We start from the raw sequence: 14,662 nt of genomic DNA on the forward strand, positions 1-14,662 counted from the left end.
ACTGAGAGGAGAGTAGTGTCCAGGAAGGCTACCTGGAAGATGTGACACCTCAGCTCATTATGGAGAATGAGTAGAAATTAGGTAAAGGGAGCAAGGAAGATTCCCTGGAGCAGGAAGTAGCCTAAGGTGTTGGCAGGCTGCTGCTCTAGGGACTTTGTTCCTGAGAAGAGGGGCCAGGTCCTCTTGAACGCTACACTGAGTTGCTGGGTGCTGCGGAAGTTCTGAGCAGGGTGGTGGCCTGCTGCATCCTGGAGGATGGGGGGTGGGGGTGGGTGCAGGGAGGAGAGTCTACTGCCTGGGTTCCAGTTGGGAGCTGAGGTCTGCAGCAGGGCAGTGTGGGGGCCTGGAGAGCAGAAGTCAGACCAACTGAAGGCAGTGGCTAGTTATCTGTATGGGTAGGAAAGGTGAGTAGCTGAGCCAAGGGGCTCTTTCTGCTGTCTGGGGTGGGTGACAGGAAGGATGATGAGCTAGTCAAGCTCCCTCCAGCTTCACAGCCCCACCTGAGCAAAGAGACACACATCAAGAGAGTACAAAGCCTCAGAACAAGAGGTGCAGGGGTATGTCTTGGCCTGACCCTGCCATTGAACAGATGAATAAACTGAGGCTTAGAGAGAGAAATTTACCACTCCCAGTTCCCCTCCCCAACAAGTAGTCTGGAAACAGAACTAGGGCCTCCTGCCTCCCAGGGCCTGTTATGATCACAGCATACCTCTAGCCATACTCACCCACCTAAGCCCCTTTTCTTTTCTTTTTCTCCCTGGTTGCCTTCATCTCTCCCTGGCCTGGCCCAGACCCCCTTCATGTGACCCTGACACCAAAGAAGCTGAAGACTGGCATTGGCAGCACGGTCATCCTGTCCTGCAGCCTGATGGGCTCCCCCGAGTTCACCATCCGCTGGTACCGCAACACCGAGCTGGTGCTGCCCAACGAGGCTGTCTCCATCCGTGGGCTCAGCAACGAGACCCTGCTCATCACCTCGGCCCAGAAGAGCCACTCTGGGGCCTACCAGTGCTTTGCCACCCGCAAGGCCCAGACTGCCCAGGACTTCGCCATCATCACGCTTGAGGGTGAGTTTGGGTTGTTTCAGGACTCACAAAGCCCTGCCAGGAGGTACCTGATCAGTGCCCCTCTCCCATCCTTCCTACACACCCAGTATACACCTGTCTTATTTAATCCTGGCAAGATATTTTTAAAATGTTACCTACTTTGCAGTTGAGGAAAGTGATATAATGGTCACTTACCCAGGGCCAGTTCAGAGCAGGGACATGGAAAATGAGACTGATGGGAAGGGCAGGGAGCAGAGCAGGAGAGACCCCCAGAAATGTAGGGCACAGGGAAAGGGGCAGGCGAGGGGGCAAGACAGGGGCCTGGTAAGCAGTCCCAGGCCCCTCCAGGCAGTAGGCTCTCCACAAATTTAGGTAAGGGTCTCCCCAGAAATGGGCTGGTAGGCTGGCAGAATGTTGGATTATCATCAGCATTTTGGCATGAAATGTGAGTGTGTGTAAAGTATGTGTTATACTTGCCTTGCTTTCTTTTTTTATGTTTGTTCTTAAATTACCTAATACCTGTTTTAATCCTTTACAAAAACCCTGTATGGAAGGATGGCCAGGGCCAACCACCAGTCAGCTCCTGGAGAAAGCTGGGGCACCAGGGTTAATCATCCTGGGCAGGGTTGCTCAGCCGGCCAACAGCCCAGATAGGACTCCCGCCACCACCGCCCCTGGACAGCTTACATTTTAAGCCTCAAACTTCAGACTTTCTGCTCTAGCACCATTACTCCCTCTACCCCATGCCACCCATACTCCTGCCAGAATGAGAACTGGAGTCAGAGAGCACAGGCCCCACCTGATCAGGTCCTGGTTCCTGCACAGTTAACCTCTGATCCTCTGTCTTTATTAATAAAGGGAGAAGAAAGAGGTAGAAAAGAGAAAATTGAGAGGAGATACATTTTATTAAGCACGTACAAAGTCCTGTGCTAAGCATCTTTAGTGTGTTAATTCATTTAATACAGCATCAGTACGAGGAATTTATAGCATTATCCCATTATCACCATCCTCTGTGGATAAGAGATGGAAAGACTCAGGAGGTTAAGTAACCTGCCCAAAGACACAGAGCTAAAGTGGTTGAGGGAGAATTCAAACCCAGGAGTCTTAATTCACACGCAATGGTAATTGGCACCCGACAGGGTTCTGTGGCTAGCGCGTGAATTGATGCACATGAAAGTTCTTTATATTATTATGACCGCTGCTTTCCCTCCTCCCCCTGTGGGGTGGGTGGCCTGGTGGGATGATCACTCAGTGGTTCAATGACTCTGAAGGGGGCTCCTCACTCCCTACAGATGGCACGCCCCGCATCGTCTCCTCCTTCAGCGAGAAGGTGGTCAATCCCGGGGAGCAGTTCTCACTGATGTGTGCAGCCAAGGGCGCCCCACCCCCCACTGTCACCTGGGCCTTGGACGACGAACCCATCGTGCGGGATGGGAGCCACCGTACCAACCAGTACACCATGTCCGATGGCACCACCATCAGCCACATGAATGTCACAGGCCCCCAGATCCGAGATGGGGGCGTTTACCGGTGCACCGCGAGGAACTCGGTGGGCAGTGCTGAATATCAGGCGCGAATAAACGTAAGAGGTGCCTGTCTACATTTAAATATCAGAATAGGCTTTTGAGTTCCTTTGCCATCTCTGTGGTTATCATTATTCTTGTGGTGCTTGGTACTTACTATTAATTGTTATTTTGGTTTTAGTAGAGGTCTCTTTCCTCTTTCTCCCCCTTTTCCTCTTCCCCCTACAGCCCCATGATCCATTCGTGTGCGTGTGCATGTGCGTGTGCGTGTGCGTGTGTGTGTGTGTGTGTGTGGTAGACCACCAGGTTGGCATTCCCGCTCCCTCCTCTTCCCCCTTCTCCTTTCCTACAATCTGACCTGACCCTTCCCCCACTCCTCCATTAAATCTCTCTGGTCCCAGGCACACAAAGTACCCTGCTAACATTCACCAGCCCAGCCATGGCTTTGTAAGGGTAGGACAGGGAAGGAGCAGTGGGGTGAGGCTTGGCCTTGATAGGGGTGTCCACCAAAGCTGTGTTCCCAATATACTTCCTCTGAGTCACCTCCCACATGCTCCAGGAGGTTTAAGCAGTAGGAGTAATAGCATCATATTCTCCCAATCCACATTCCTCCTCCTTATCATCTCTCCCAAAGGCTGAAGCCATGAAGAGTAAGAGGCTCAGGCTGGGTGGGGTTACCCCAAGACAGGCAGCCCCAAGGGAAGGAGTCCTCAGGTGATCATTCCCAGGTCTCAGTTCTCCGACTCACTGTGATGAGGACTGTCTCCTCCAACACTCTGTGCAGCCCTGTGGGGTCAGACTGGTCCTCATGTGACCCTACCAGTGACCCTTGGCCCAAGGGCAGAGGAGGACCAAGGGAAGAGATGAGGGGTAATAGAGCAGGGGTACTGGTGGCTGCCATGGGGCAGGGAAATGGAGAGGGAATTCGTGTCCATTCACCTGTGCTGGGCAGGTTTCTAATCACATATGAAAAATATACCCTACATTTGGCCATCCTCCTACCCTCTCCTCTGAATCCTGGGAGAATCCCTGGTTCAGTTGCTCATCTCCTGGGTGCAGAACCTGCTGGCCTCCAGCACTGCCCTGTGAGGTAGCCTCTGAGCCCCTTTACAATCCCACATTACCATCTGCCCAGATGACCCAGCTGATGACATCCCCTCCCCTCCCACAAAACACATTTACCTGTTGAAAGAAAATTATCAATTCATCCAGTGAAGACCTTCCTATTGTCCTTTACATATTTAATACATATAATTTCAGTACAAGACCATCTTGAGCAAGTCAAATGAAAAGAATAAAATCTCCATATTTCCATTTTAACCCCCAAAATCTTAATATCCTCATAAATGAGGACTTGCCCTCCCAAATCCCATCACTGCTTGGCGAGGCTGCCCTTTGGTCATGTACTCCTTGCTTTTAGGGGAATGGATGCTTGCCCTAGGCATGAATGGGATGCATGTCTATTTGCAACTAATTGAAGCCAGTAACAGAGAGTTCTGGAGAGACCACAGGTGCCCCCAGCTCTAGCCTGTACCTTTAGTGTTGTAATAAGGGCTGCCCTCCTTCTCCCCCCACCCCCAGCTGAATTTCCACCCCCTGCTAGTGTCAAAGGCCAAGCAACTGAGAGCATCACAGGGCAGGGCCTGGCTGTCCCTGGCTAATGGCACCACTTGCCCCTCCTCTCTTCCTCCCTTCGAACTCCTGCCCAGGCCCCCCCAGTATCCGGGCAATGAGGAACATCACAGCAGTCGCAGGGCGGGACACCCTTATCAACTGCAGGGTCATTGGCTACCCCTACTATTCCATCAAATGGTACAAGGATGCCCTGCTGCTGCCTGACAACCATCGCCAGGTGGTGTTCGAGAATGGGACCCTCAAGCTGACTGACGTGCAGAAGGGCATGGACGAGGGGGAGTACCTGTGCAGCGTCCTTATCCAGCCCCAGCTCTCCATCAGCCAGAGTGTCCACGTGGCTGTCAAAGGTAGGAATCCCCCAGAACCAGTGCTGCCAGTCACCCAGGACTGTGGGTTCTTCTCCAGCCAGCTACTAGGCAGCAGCAGGCCATCCTGAGTGGGTGGAAAGTCAAGGAGGAGAGGGCCTCTGCATGGCATTTGAGAGAAAAGCGGCAGGTAGACAACTGTGGACACACAAGGCCATGAGTACTCCCACCTTCTGGTTTACTGCCATGTGCCACAGGACAAGGCAACACTACATCCAGGGGCATGAGGGGCCAGTGACACACAAAAAGGATCTGGGGAAAGAGTTCCAGGACAGAGATGGCAGGCTATATAGGTCCCCTAATGCAGCATGGAGCCACTGAGAACTCAGGAGGGGCCCACCAGAGAGCAACAAGAGGAGGTGATGGGTAGGAGCCAAGAAAGTGCAAGCAGCAGGAGGCTGGGTGGAGGTAGCATGTACTGTGTGCCCTGACTCCCTTCTGGGGTAGAGATTGCCTGGCTCAGGCTGTTGTGACAAAAATGGCAAGGACCTTCCAACTGCTAATGCTGCTTGAGGCCTGGAAAGCACCTCCTGTTGCTTAAAAATCTCCTCCCTCTCCCCAGGCTCTTCATGTTCCCCTTAGTGAGGTCTATGTTCTGTGCCGGGGCACTTAGCACCATTTCTGGTACAGGAGAGCCACTCAGTAAGTGTCTGTGTATTAAATGAATGAATGAATATAAATGAGCAAATAATGAATGCATGAGTAAATGATAGATATCCCTTTGGTTCTGGGGCTGTGCAGGTATATGGAACTCCCTTCCAAATGCATTCTTTGGAACTGGCAGGCCAGCAGACTGTCTATGCAATGGGTGAAAGCAGAGTGGTCTGGTAGCTCTGGGGCAGAATGGGGAGGTGTGACCTATAGGCCTGGCTGAGATGAGGTCAATACAAGCCATGTAGCTTCTGTCTAACCCAGAAGGACCCAGAGCCAGGAAGGGCCAGCTAGAAGGAAGCACAGTCTAGCTCAGGAATGAAGAAGGAGCTTTGGGACCACTGGAGAGAGAGTCAGGAAGAGAGACAGGATCCATGAGAATTCTGAGGTGAGTCCATGAGAACGTATGGACACCTGTGTCAGCCCAGGGCAGTGAGAAGGAAAGGCTGGAACAACATAAACCAGAAGAAAGCTAACTTGGGCCCTGGGCCCCTTGGAAAGGAAGAAAAAGCAGAGGGGTCTGGGCCCAGAAAAGGTCCCTGACACCAGGGAAGGCCCTCAGAGGAAGGCCCCAGAGGGTCCCAAACTCCTGAAGCAAGGTTGAATGAAGGCCTTGTAGACAGAAAGAAGGAAGTGTGGGAGAAGAATGAGTGGGGAGACAGATCCTGCCTTTGGTTTGGACCTGTTCAATCATATAGTGATGATGGGACATCCAGGTGGAAAGGTCTGGGGACAGCAGGCAAAACTGAACAGTAGAAGTGAAAGGCATGGTCAGTACTTTTCTCTTTCATCCTTGTCACCAGTTCACCCTCGTTGCCAAACAGGAGCCATGTCACATGCCTCCTTGTATACCCAGCACCTGTCACAGTGCTAGACAGTGAGTGTTTCTTGAACTAAAATTGAGACAGCAGTTTGGGTTGGATGACTTTCTGGGAAGCCTCACATTGATCCCTATGAACTGGGGGTTCTGTGGCTACCTCAGGCCTGGGGAGGAGAGAGGAGTCCCATACAGTATTTGCCTTCCTGTTTCCCAGCTGCTGCACTCCAGCCAGGCTGAGGGCCATTCTGTCCACTTCCTCAGCCTACTGCCTCTGCCCAGCCCAGGGTCCTTATGCTGGCAGGACCTCCAATCCCCAGGCCATATCCCAATTTTGTGGCCTTGGAATACAGTGCAGGCTGTCTCCCCCTTCCCTGCATCATGAACTTCCTGTATCCATTTCTGTTACAAGTAAGTAGACCAAGAGTTTACAGTGTAAATATCACATATTAAAACATCTAACCTTTGCTCTACTCCATTAGATCACCTGCACCATTAAGCATGTGGCTGGGATTGTTGGCTCAAAACAAACAAACAAACAACAACAACAAAAAAACCACAGGGCTCCAGTGAGCCTTGAAATATGCAGAACATCATGAAAGCTGCTTCTTCTCATCAATTATTCATCCCCATTCAGGGAGTGATCAGTCTTAATGAATTGAATCTGATGCATTCTGTCTCAGCGACTCACTGGGCCTGTTGTGATTGTGCTGTGCTGAGTGACAGTGTCTCCCCAGCCCAGGAAGGGTGTGTGTGTCTGCATGCATGTGCATGCACACACACATGCATATCATCCTAGAGGGCAAAGCCCATGCGCCAGCACCAAGCACAAGCTTGGCATTCTTAAAGCAGGGACGTGTGTGTGCACAGTATACCAGCCCATGTGAACACATTCCCCCTTCCCCACCTTCCATGCCTGAAAATTCAACCCTATCAGGATTTTCACCTTTGTCCTCTCCAGACCAAGAAGCAGCATTTGTATGAGGAGCTCTGAAGATCCTGTGGCCTTGCCACTCTGAAAGCTCAGGTTCCTCTTCCCTCCTCTTTTCCCTTCTCCCTCTCTCCACCTCGTTAGAAAACATTTGTGCAAAGAGCCTATCAGAGCTGATTATGAACACACTGCCTGATTAGATGATGTGCTGTTCAAGAATCACTCGAGGAGGAGGGGGAAAGAGGTGCTCTGTGTGTGAAAAGGGCTTCTAACTCTAAGGTAGAAATGGGCCCACAGGCAGCACTCTGGACCCCACTCCTACTGCCTGGCTGGGACATGTGTCCCACCCAGAGTATCAGAGCAGAGACTCAGAGTGTAGAAAGGGCAAGATACAGATGGGGCAGGGCACTCGAAGCTGGAGACCAGTTGGACAGGCCCCCACCATCTCTCTGTGGTGTCAAGGGCTATGAAAAGGGTGGGTAAAAAACCCACGCTGCTCCATAAGCTGGAAAGACACCTGCTGACTCCATTCCTTCTGGGACTGCTTGTCTTGTGATGAAATTTTTTAAACACTGAGCTAAGGGCAGGACACACCAAATTTGCATGCACATGCATGTACACACATGTGCTGAAACCTGTGTGCATGACTACAATGCATGTACACATTGGTACACAGTATTGGTACATGCAATAAATACGCACACATTAACCTATCCACACATGCTCATACAACATGCGTCATACATGCTGGCAGTTTCATATACACAAATATTTTCTTTGTCCATATCTTTCTGTAAATCAGCTACAAATGATGCCATATGAAATATTGCCCACGTGAGCCAGCTATGACACAGCAGGGTGGAAGGGATTGAGGGGAGAGAAGGCAAAGATGCTTCAAGGGCTGCCTGGTCTTTGGTGTGTAATACTGACTGGTGGGGGAGAGCCAGGCTGCAGAGAAGGCAAGTGCTTGTCTCTGGGCATCCTAAGAGATCCTGGGCAGGATGCTAAGAGGCCAGCACATGGATCCAACCTAGATTTGGTGTCTATAGGGCCCCCTGTAGCTGAAAAATGATGTAACATAAAAGCATCTCTGAGCACACAGGCTGAATGTTTAATTAACTAAGGAGGCAGGGCTGCCACTGGTGCTCCTTGTTCTTGGCTCAGTGAGGAAACATCTTCATCTCCACATGTGAGTCTCTTGGGGCCTCTGGAGCCAAAACAAGGACATGAGATACTTTCTGCCCATGCTCAACAAGTCCAGGACCAGGATGGAGTACCAAGTCCCTGTGGAGCAAATGGAAAAGAGGACACACTCACATTCACATACACTTATTCCCAATGCCCATACTCTACCCAAACTCCTTCCCTCATTGCTCAAACCAGTCCCTGCCATGTGCTTGGAGCCTTTGAAGAAGCCTCCCTTCCACCCTAGTAAATGGGTTTCTGTGAGCATAGGCTTAAGCCAGCCCCTGGCTAAATGCCTGCTCTTGGCAGAGGTGGAAGTTTGGAAGGAACCCCCCACAAATCCATGGGGAGGTGGCACGTCAGGTTCCACAGGGGTAGATTGCCCGATTGTGCTGGGAGAGGGGGCACCAAGAAAGCTGCTGCCAACAGCGCCATTCCTCAGCAGGAACAAAGATAGGGACAAGCTTCTTCCTTATCAGACAGACAAGGCCTAAGATGATGATTGTGGTCATGATGAAGCAGCAGGAGCCATTTATTCATTCAGTGACATTTACTGTGCACCCACTTCCAGGTCCTGTGCTGTGAATACAGCAGTGCTCAAGACAGACAAAAATCCCTGCCCTTGGGGAGCTCCCATTCTGGTGGGAAATGGATAGCACACGTTATATGAAGAAGCTGTCTCCTGCCAAACAGGGAGTGGGAGTGAGAGTGCCAAGGGAAGGAGGGAGTAGGCTGCAGTTTTAAATGGGTGGCCAGGGTAGGCCTTCCTACCTCAGCCTCTTCCTGAGAAGGGGGTTGTGTAACAAAGACTGAAGGTATTGTTCCTAAAATACCAGATTTGTTACAACTGGAAAGTCAGCCTCAGGGCTTTAGAGATTACTTCCTCCAGCTCCTCCACTTTGCAGAAGAGGTAGCCGAGGCTCTGGAGTAGAAGCAGGGTGGGGTGAGGAGGCCAGCTGCTCATGCTCACCTGCAGAGACAGCAGAGGCTGGAACCCAGGTGTCCTGGTTCCCAGGCATGGCTCATTCCCCATCTCCATGCTGCAGAGGCAGAGAAGCTTCAATTCCCCCAGGGCCCATTCTCTGCCAAACAGGTGCAGTAAATAGAAAGATTCGGCTTCAAAGAGAGATGAAAGACACCATAAAGCATTTATGGGCTGGGCTGGTGGTCAGCAAGCCCTCCTCTGAGAAACATTCCCAAACAAGTGGCCCTAAAGTCTTTATGGTGGGCAGACATCCCATGGACCACCTCAATTGCTATATCCTCTTGACCTCTTCACCATTCCAGCCCCTTGTTCTGACCCAGCCTCCCTCAAGGAGGACTGAGTTGCCCCTCACGAAGGTGACTCAGAGCAGGGCTTCCCGAGCCTGGCTTCCCAAGAGAAGTCCCTGGGTGATGTGGCATGCATGCCCCTACACTCAAGTTGTGTGCTGGGGAAATGCTGGCACTGAGGGTGGAAGGGGAGCCCTTGCGGGCTTCAGTCAGCACTGAAGGGGTCCCTGGTCATCACACCACGACAGAGGTGGGCAGAGCCCCCAGCTGCTGAGGATGCTTTCCCAGGGGTAGACGTGGACACGTGCACATTCAACTAGCCCAAGCCCACCTCTGAGTGCTGGGGGAGATGCTGTTGACTCCCAGATCAGAAAGCTGCCAGTGTACCTACCACATCCAGACAGCTGCCAGTGTACCTACCTCAGAGCCCCACACCCTGCTTCTCAGTCCGCCCACTCAGCGCTCCTCTTGGTAGTCAGCGAGCCAGTGAAGACACCAGATCCCTGTGCTTTCTTTTCTTTCCAGGTTTTGTGCCCACAGTTACAGGGTTATCAGAATGATATACTAGAGGTGAGGAATTCTGTGAGCAGCTCTGGCCCTTAGCATTCCAACCAGAGGATTCCTAAGGGAACCCATTACCCACAGCATCACATCTGCTCATTAACCCACAGCAGGGGTAAAGGGTAGAGGGAAGCCAGGAGCCCGCCTTGTCTTCCTCTGAGTTGTCTGGTCCTCTGCCTTCCACAGGTCAGTAGAGAGCTCTAAGACCTAAGGAGCTCTGGTCAGCCCAGATGAATGTCTTCTAACCCCCCTGGATGGATATTAACAACTGTCCCGCAGTGCTCTGTCAAACAGCCATCAATGTTACACTTGAAAACCAGAGGGAAATGACAGGCCCTAGTTGGCCTCTACCTCCTACTTAGCTCAGTCTTACCCCTCTCTCATATATATATGAATCATATTATACATTATATATATATATACACACACACACACATATATATATATATAATGTATGTGTTCTTTAACTCTCAGTCCAAATGCCACCTCCTCTGTGAATCTGCTGTTACCCAACTAGATGATACTTTGCTGTGGGTTCAGTGTCTTTATATTCATTTGGCCCTTGTCCAATAATCACTGAGGGAAATACCTGCCCTTCTCTAGAAAAGTATAAGCTCCTGGAGGTTTTGTCTATATTTTAAACATGTTCCTACTTCCCCAAGTCCACATGGAACATAATGCCTTCACAGAGCAGGCATTTCATAAATATTAGATGAATTAGTTAATAAATTAACCTGCTTTAGTAACTAGTTCCATTATCTAAATCCCTTCTTACTGAGAAAGACAGTTTTCCTCTTACCTGAGCTAAATCTTTCTGCCTAATTTCTATCTATCCCTCTCTGTTTGCTGTGTCCTCAGTGGAAATGTTCACTTGACCATCCTTCCCCAGGCATGGCCCTGCAGACTTGGCAGCTCCTGGGCAAAGCCTTCCAACTTCTTGCTTTACCCACACATTTCCGTGGCAGCCCTTCCTCACTGTTAAAACTCTCCCCTTGTCTGTAGGGCTCTCAAATCAAAGAAGCCAGCTGTGGGGCTAGAACAGCAAGGACCTAACACCTAGGAAGGACCAGGGGGAAAGCTTCCAGTTCCAAAATTCCTGCAAAAATACAGCATCTTGAGGAGCAGCATAGAGCCCCCTCTCTTTTTCTGGATGAACCCCCACCCTGTGCTCTCACCACCCCTTGTTCACCTCACAAGTAAACATTTAAGATCAACCCAGGAAATGATCTATAGACCTATGTTCTTTCATTTACTATATTCACCTAACATTTATTGGGCTCTTATAATTTGTCTGGTCAATAAATCCTACTTGCTGCCCTGAAGGAGCTCCCAGACTCCCAGGGAAGATGGTCATGCAAAAGCTACTTGATTGCCATATGGTCTGCACCATGATCAAGGTGTGCACCAGGTGCTGCAGGGCTGTGCAGGAGGAGCCCAGGCTTCACAGGAGAGGTGTCATTGGAGCAGGGTCTGAAAGGGTGAGGAAGGGTTTCCCAGGAGGCCTGCCAGGCTCTAGCTCTGGACCTTTGCTGGAAGAACTGGACTAAAACTGGGTCTTCTGGGCCTCAGGAAACAAAGTGGGTAGCAGATCTGAGTCTCTGCAATAATTCCTCCAAAAAGTCTAAGGAAATCAGAGACCTAGATTTTTCCTAGGAACCAAAAGAGGGTGGGGGTGGGGCAGACTAGCAGAGCCCAGCAGAGGAATGCCTGGGAAGTCTCGGCAATGGCCATTTGGCCATTACTAGAGTCAGGGTTCCAGAAAAACAGATCTGGGTACCCAGGACCCAGTAAACCACTCAGAATACTAGGGAGGCTCCAACCCAGATAGCAGAGGCAGCCAGAGGTTGGGACGGGGAGATCCAGAAAGTCACCAGTCTCAGAAAACCTGGATGGACTTAGAACCTGAATTTGGGTTCAGGTGGATCCGGAATGAGGTGGGTCAAAAGCCAGCCATTGGACTAGGAGCACATATGGTCGGAAAGTAAAGGAACAGATGCCCAGCTATGTTCACCCAGGTACCCCCCAAGCAGGGGCTGTGACTTGGGACTGTGGGACAGCAATAGAACCCCTGGGGCTGGAGTGAAGGCTAAGGTGGGAGATGATATTGGGTAGGTCAGCAAGGCCTCTGCTGAGGGATATAGCTCTTGTTCCATAGGTCATGAAGACAATATTGCTCCTAAATTTCACTTCCTCTGGACCTAGAGCCCCTGATCAAGACCTTTCTCAGGCATCCACAGGGCTGCCAATAGTTTTACGTGTGCACACCTGACCACTTTCCATAGGCAGCAGGGAGGATCTTGGATATGCATAGGAAGCCACCCCTCCTTTTCCCCTCAGGGCTTGTCCCCACTGTAGCCACTCTGGTTGGGCCTAGGGTAGAGAGTAACAGGATTCCCAGGAAACACAGAGCTGGCCCCTGGGAGAAGGCTGGAGGACTGTGGACAGCCTTGTAATTTAATTATTTGACTGCATAAAGGAGATCTCATCTATTGTGTGCTCATCCCCTTTAAGCTAATTGTCTGTCTCCTCTATGTTCTCCCCCACTTGCTGGGGAAGTCGTTGTGGCCTAATTGACTTATCATAAAGATAATGGCTGACACTCTAGCCAGACCTGAAAAAGGAGGATCCCTGACACAGCAGCACAGGCTCCAGACAGGCCTCCCAGGGGCTGAGATGTGGGCAGTGCTAGGAGGGGAGAATAAGCCCACTCTCTATAGGGAAGGACATTGTGTGGAAGATGCTTAACCAGATGAGTCTAACCAACTGGTTGTCTTGCAAACACCAGGGTCACCTATCTGCTCTTTCCTGCCATCCAAGGGGAGCTCACTTATGAAATGAAGGGATCTCTGTGCATGCTTGGGATACTTTCAGAAAGGCAAGCAGGCAGCATATAGGAGAGAGCTTGGACTTGCAGAACAGACAGATGACAATCACTTCTTATGAGCAGGGTGACCTAGGGCAAATTACTTCTCTGCTCTAAACTTTAGTTTTCACATCTATAAAGTGGAGACAATTAAACTCACAGTACATTATTGGTGGGAGGATTCAGTGAGATGGTGTAGGAGATACAGCAATGGACACATGTAGTGCTGGAAGCTTCCACTCACCTGTCCTAATACTTGAGGACAATGCCAAAAGGCTGGGGGGTGGGCAATTGGACCTCTGCAGAAATAGGAGGAGACCAGAGCCCAGCACCCTGGTTTCAGACCAGCAGCTGTGGGGTATGCATGGGGCAGAGTCTCGGCGCTGGCCTTCCTTTCCTGTCATCTGGGGCAAATCATCCCTATCAAACCCAGGTCCCCAGAAAGCTGTAAACTACATCTCTGGATGCAGACAGTTGGCACAGGGGTGCTAGGGAACTACAGGGAAATTAGGGTGAAAGCCAAGCAGTAAGATACGAGTCAATAAGCACATGCAGTATCACCATTCAAGTTTCAGGACAAGTCTGAAGGTCAGGATTAATGCAGGCCAACCAAGGCCTTGAACAGAGAGAGCAGGTCCAGGGCTGGGGAGATGTGGGCAGAAGGGGAATGGGAGTCAGGGGACAATGGTAGGGCACCCTGAGATTCTATATATAGAAGAAAACAAGGCATCTATGACCCAGAGAAACCCTGTTCACAACCCATGTTAGGGTCAGGAAGAGCCCAAGGGTGAGGCAGGTGAGACAGCTGGCCAGGCTGGGGCAAATAGGGGGCCTGACAGCAGCACTCCCCTTGCCTTCCCAGTGCCCCCTCTGATCCAGCCGTTTGAGTTCCCACCTGCCTCCATTGGTCAGCTGCTCTACATACCCTGTGTGGTATCCTCGGGAGACATGCCCATTCGCATTACCTGGAGGAAGGATGGACAGGTGATCATCTCAGGCTCTGGCGTGACCATCGAGAGCAAGGAATTCATGAGCTCCCTGCAGATCTCCAGCGTCTCCCTCAAGCACAATGGCAACTACACATGCATTGCCAGCAATGCAGCAGCGACTGTAAGCCGAGAGCGCCAGCTCATTGTACGTGGTAAGTGGAGGCAAGCGAGTAGTGGGACAGAGAGATTCCAGCTCTGGATACTGCTAAAAGTCTCTAGGTTTCAGGTTTGAATCACAGACTTATGGCAAGTTGGCTCTGTTAGGTGCCTTAAATATCAAGAGGTTCAAAACTGTTCACTTTCCAAGCCAGGAAATTGAGACCTAGTGAGGGGGAGACACTCACTCATTTAGTCACTGGCACAACAGAATTGGAACTCAGAACTCGGAACTCCCAATCCAGCCACTCAGAAAGAGCTCTCAGCATCTCTGGTTTGGGAGCTGCCAGGCCCCAGCTTTAGAAGAGTCCAGGAGACACTGACAGTGAATGGAAAGTTCCCAGAGCCCAGAAGACCTATCAGAGACTGAGATGCTCTGTTTCTCCCACCTCCCCTCTGTCCGCAGTGCCCCCTCGATTCGTGGTGCAGCCCAACAACCAGGATGGTATCTATGGCAAAGCTGGAGTGCTCAACTGCTCAGTGGATGGCTATCCCCCACCCAAGGTCATGTGGAAGCATGCCAAGGGTAAGGTCCTGGTCACTCAGTAGCTCCAAGTATCCAGGGATAGGGAAAGAAGGATGCTTATGAGACCCAGGCCAGGGTCTCTACATACAACCCCAGCCCTGGGTAGGAACCCTTGGTTCTGAGCTTCAAGGGGACCCTAGGC

The 14,662-nt window shown here is 51.0% G+C and overlaps 1 protein-coding gene across 1 annotated transcript in view; it reads left to right on the top strand.

Annotated features, from left to right (window-relative positions):
* DSCAML1 (DS cell adhesion molecule like 1) overlaps positions 1-14,662 on the top strand; it is a 360,723-nt gene that overhangs the window by 267,846 nt on the left and 78,215 nt on the right. The window contains exons 6-10 of the mRNA XM_037057511.1: positions 792-1,067; positions 2,339-2,635; positions 4,279-4,551; positions 13,712-13,990; positions 14,401-14,520. Of these exons, the coding sequence (XP_036913406.1) occupies positions 792-1,067; positions 2,339-2,635; positions 4,279-4,551; positions 13,712-13,990; positions 14,401-14,520 (1,245 nt within the window). The remainder of the gene's footprint in view (positions 1-791; positions 1,068-2,338; positions 2,636-4,278; positions 4,552-13,711; positions 13,991-14,400; positions 14,521-14,662) is intronic.

The sequence above is a fragment of the Sturnira hondurensis genome, unplaced genomic scaffold (assembly GCF_014824575.4).
Source record: "Sturnira hondurensis isolate 20B ecotype Veracruz unplaced genomic scaffold, ASM1482457v3 Scaffold0009719, whole genome shotgun sequence".
Taxonomy (NCBI): Eukaryota; Metazoa; Chordata; class Mammalia; order Chiroptera; family Phyllostomidae; genus Sturnira; species Sturnira hondurensis.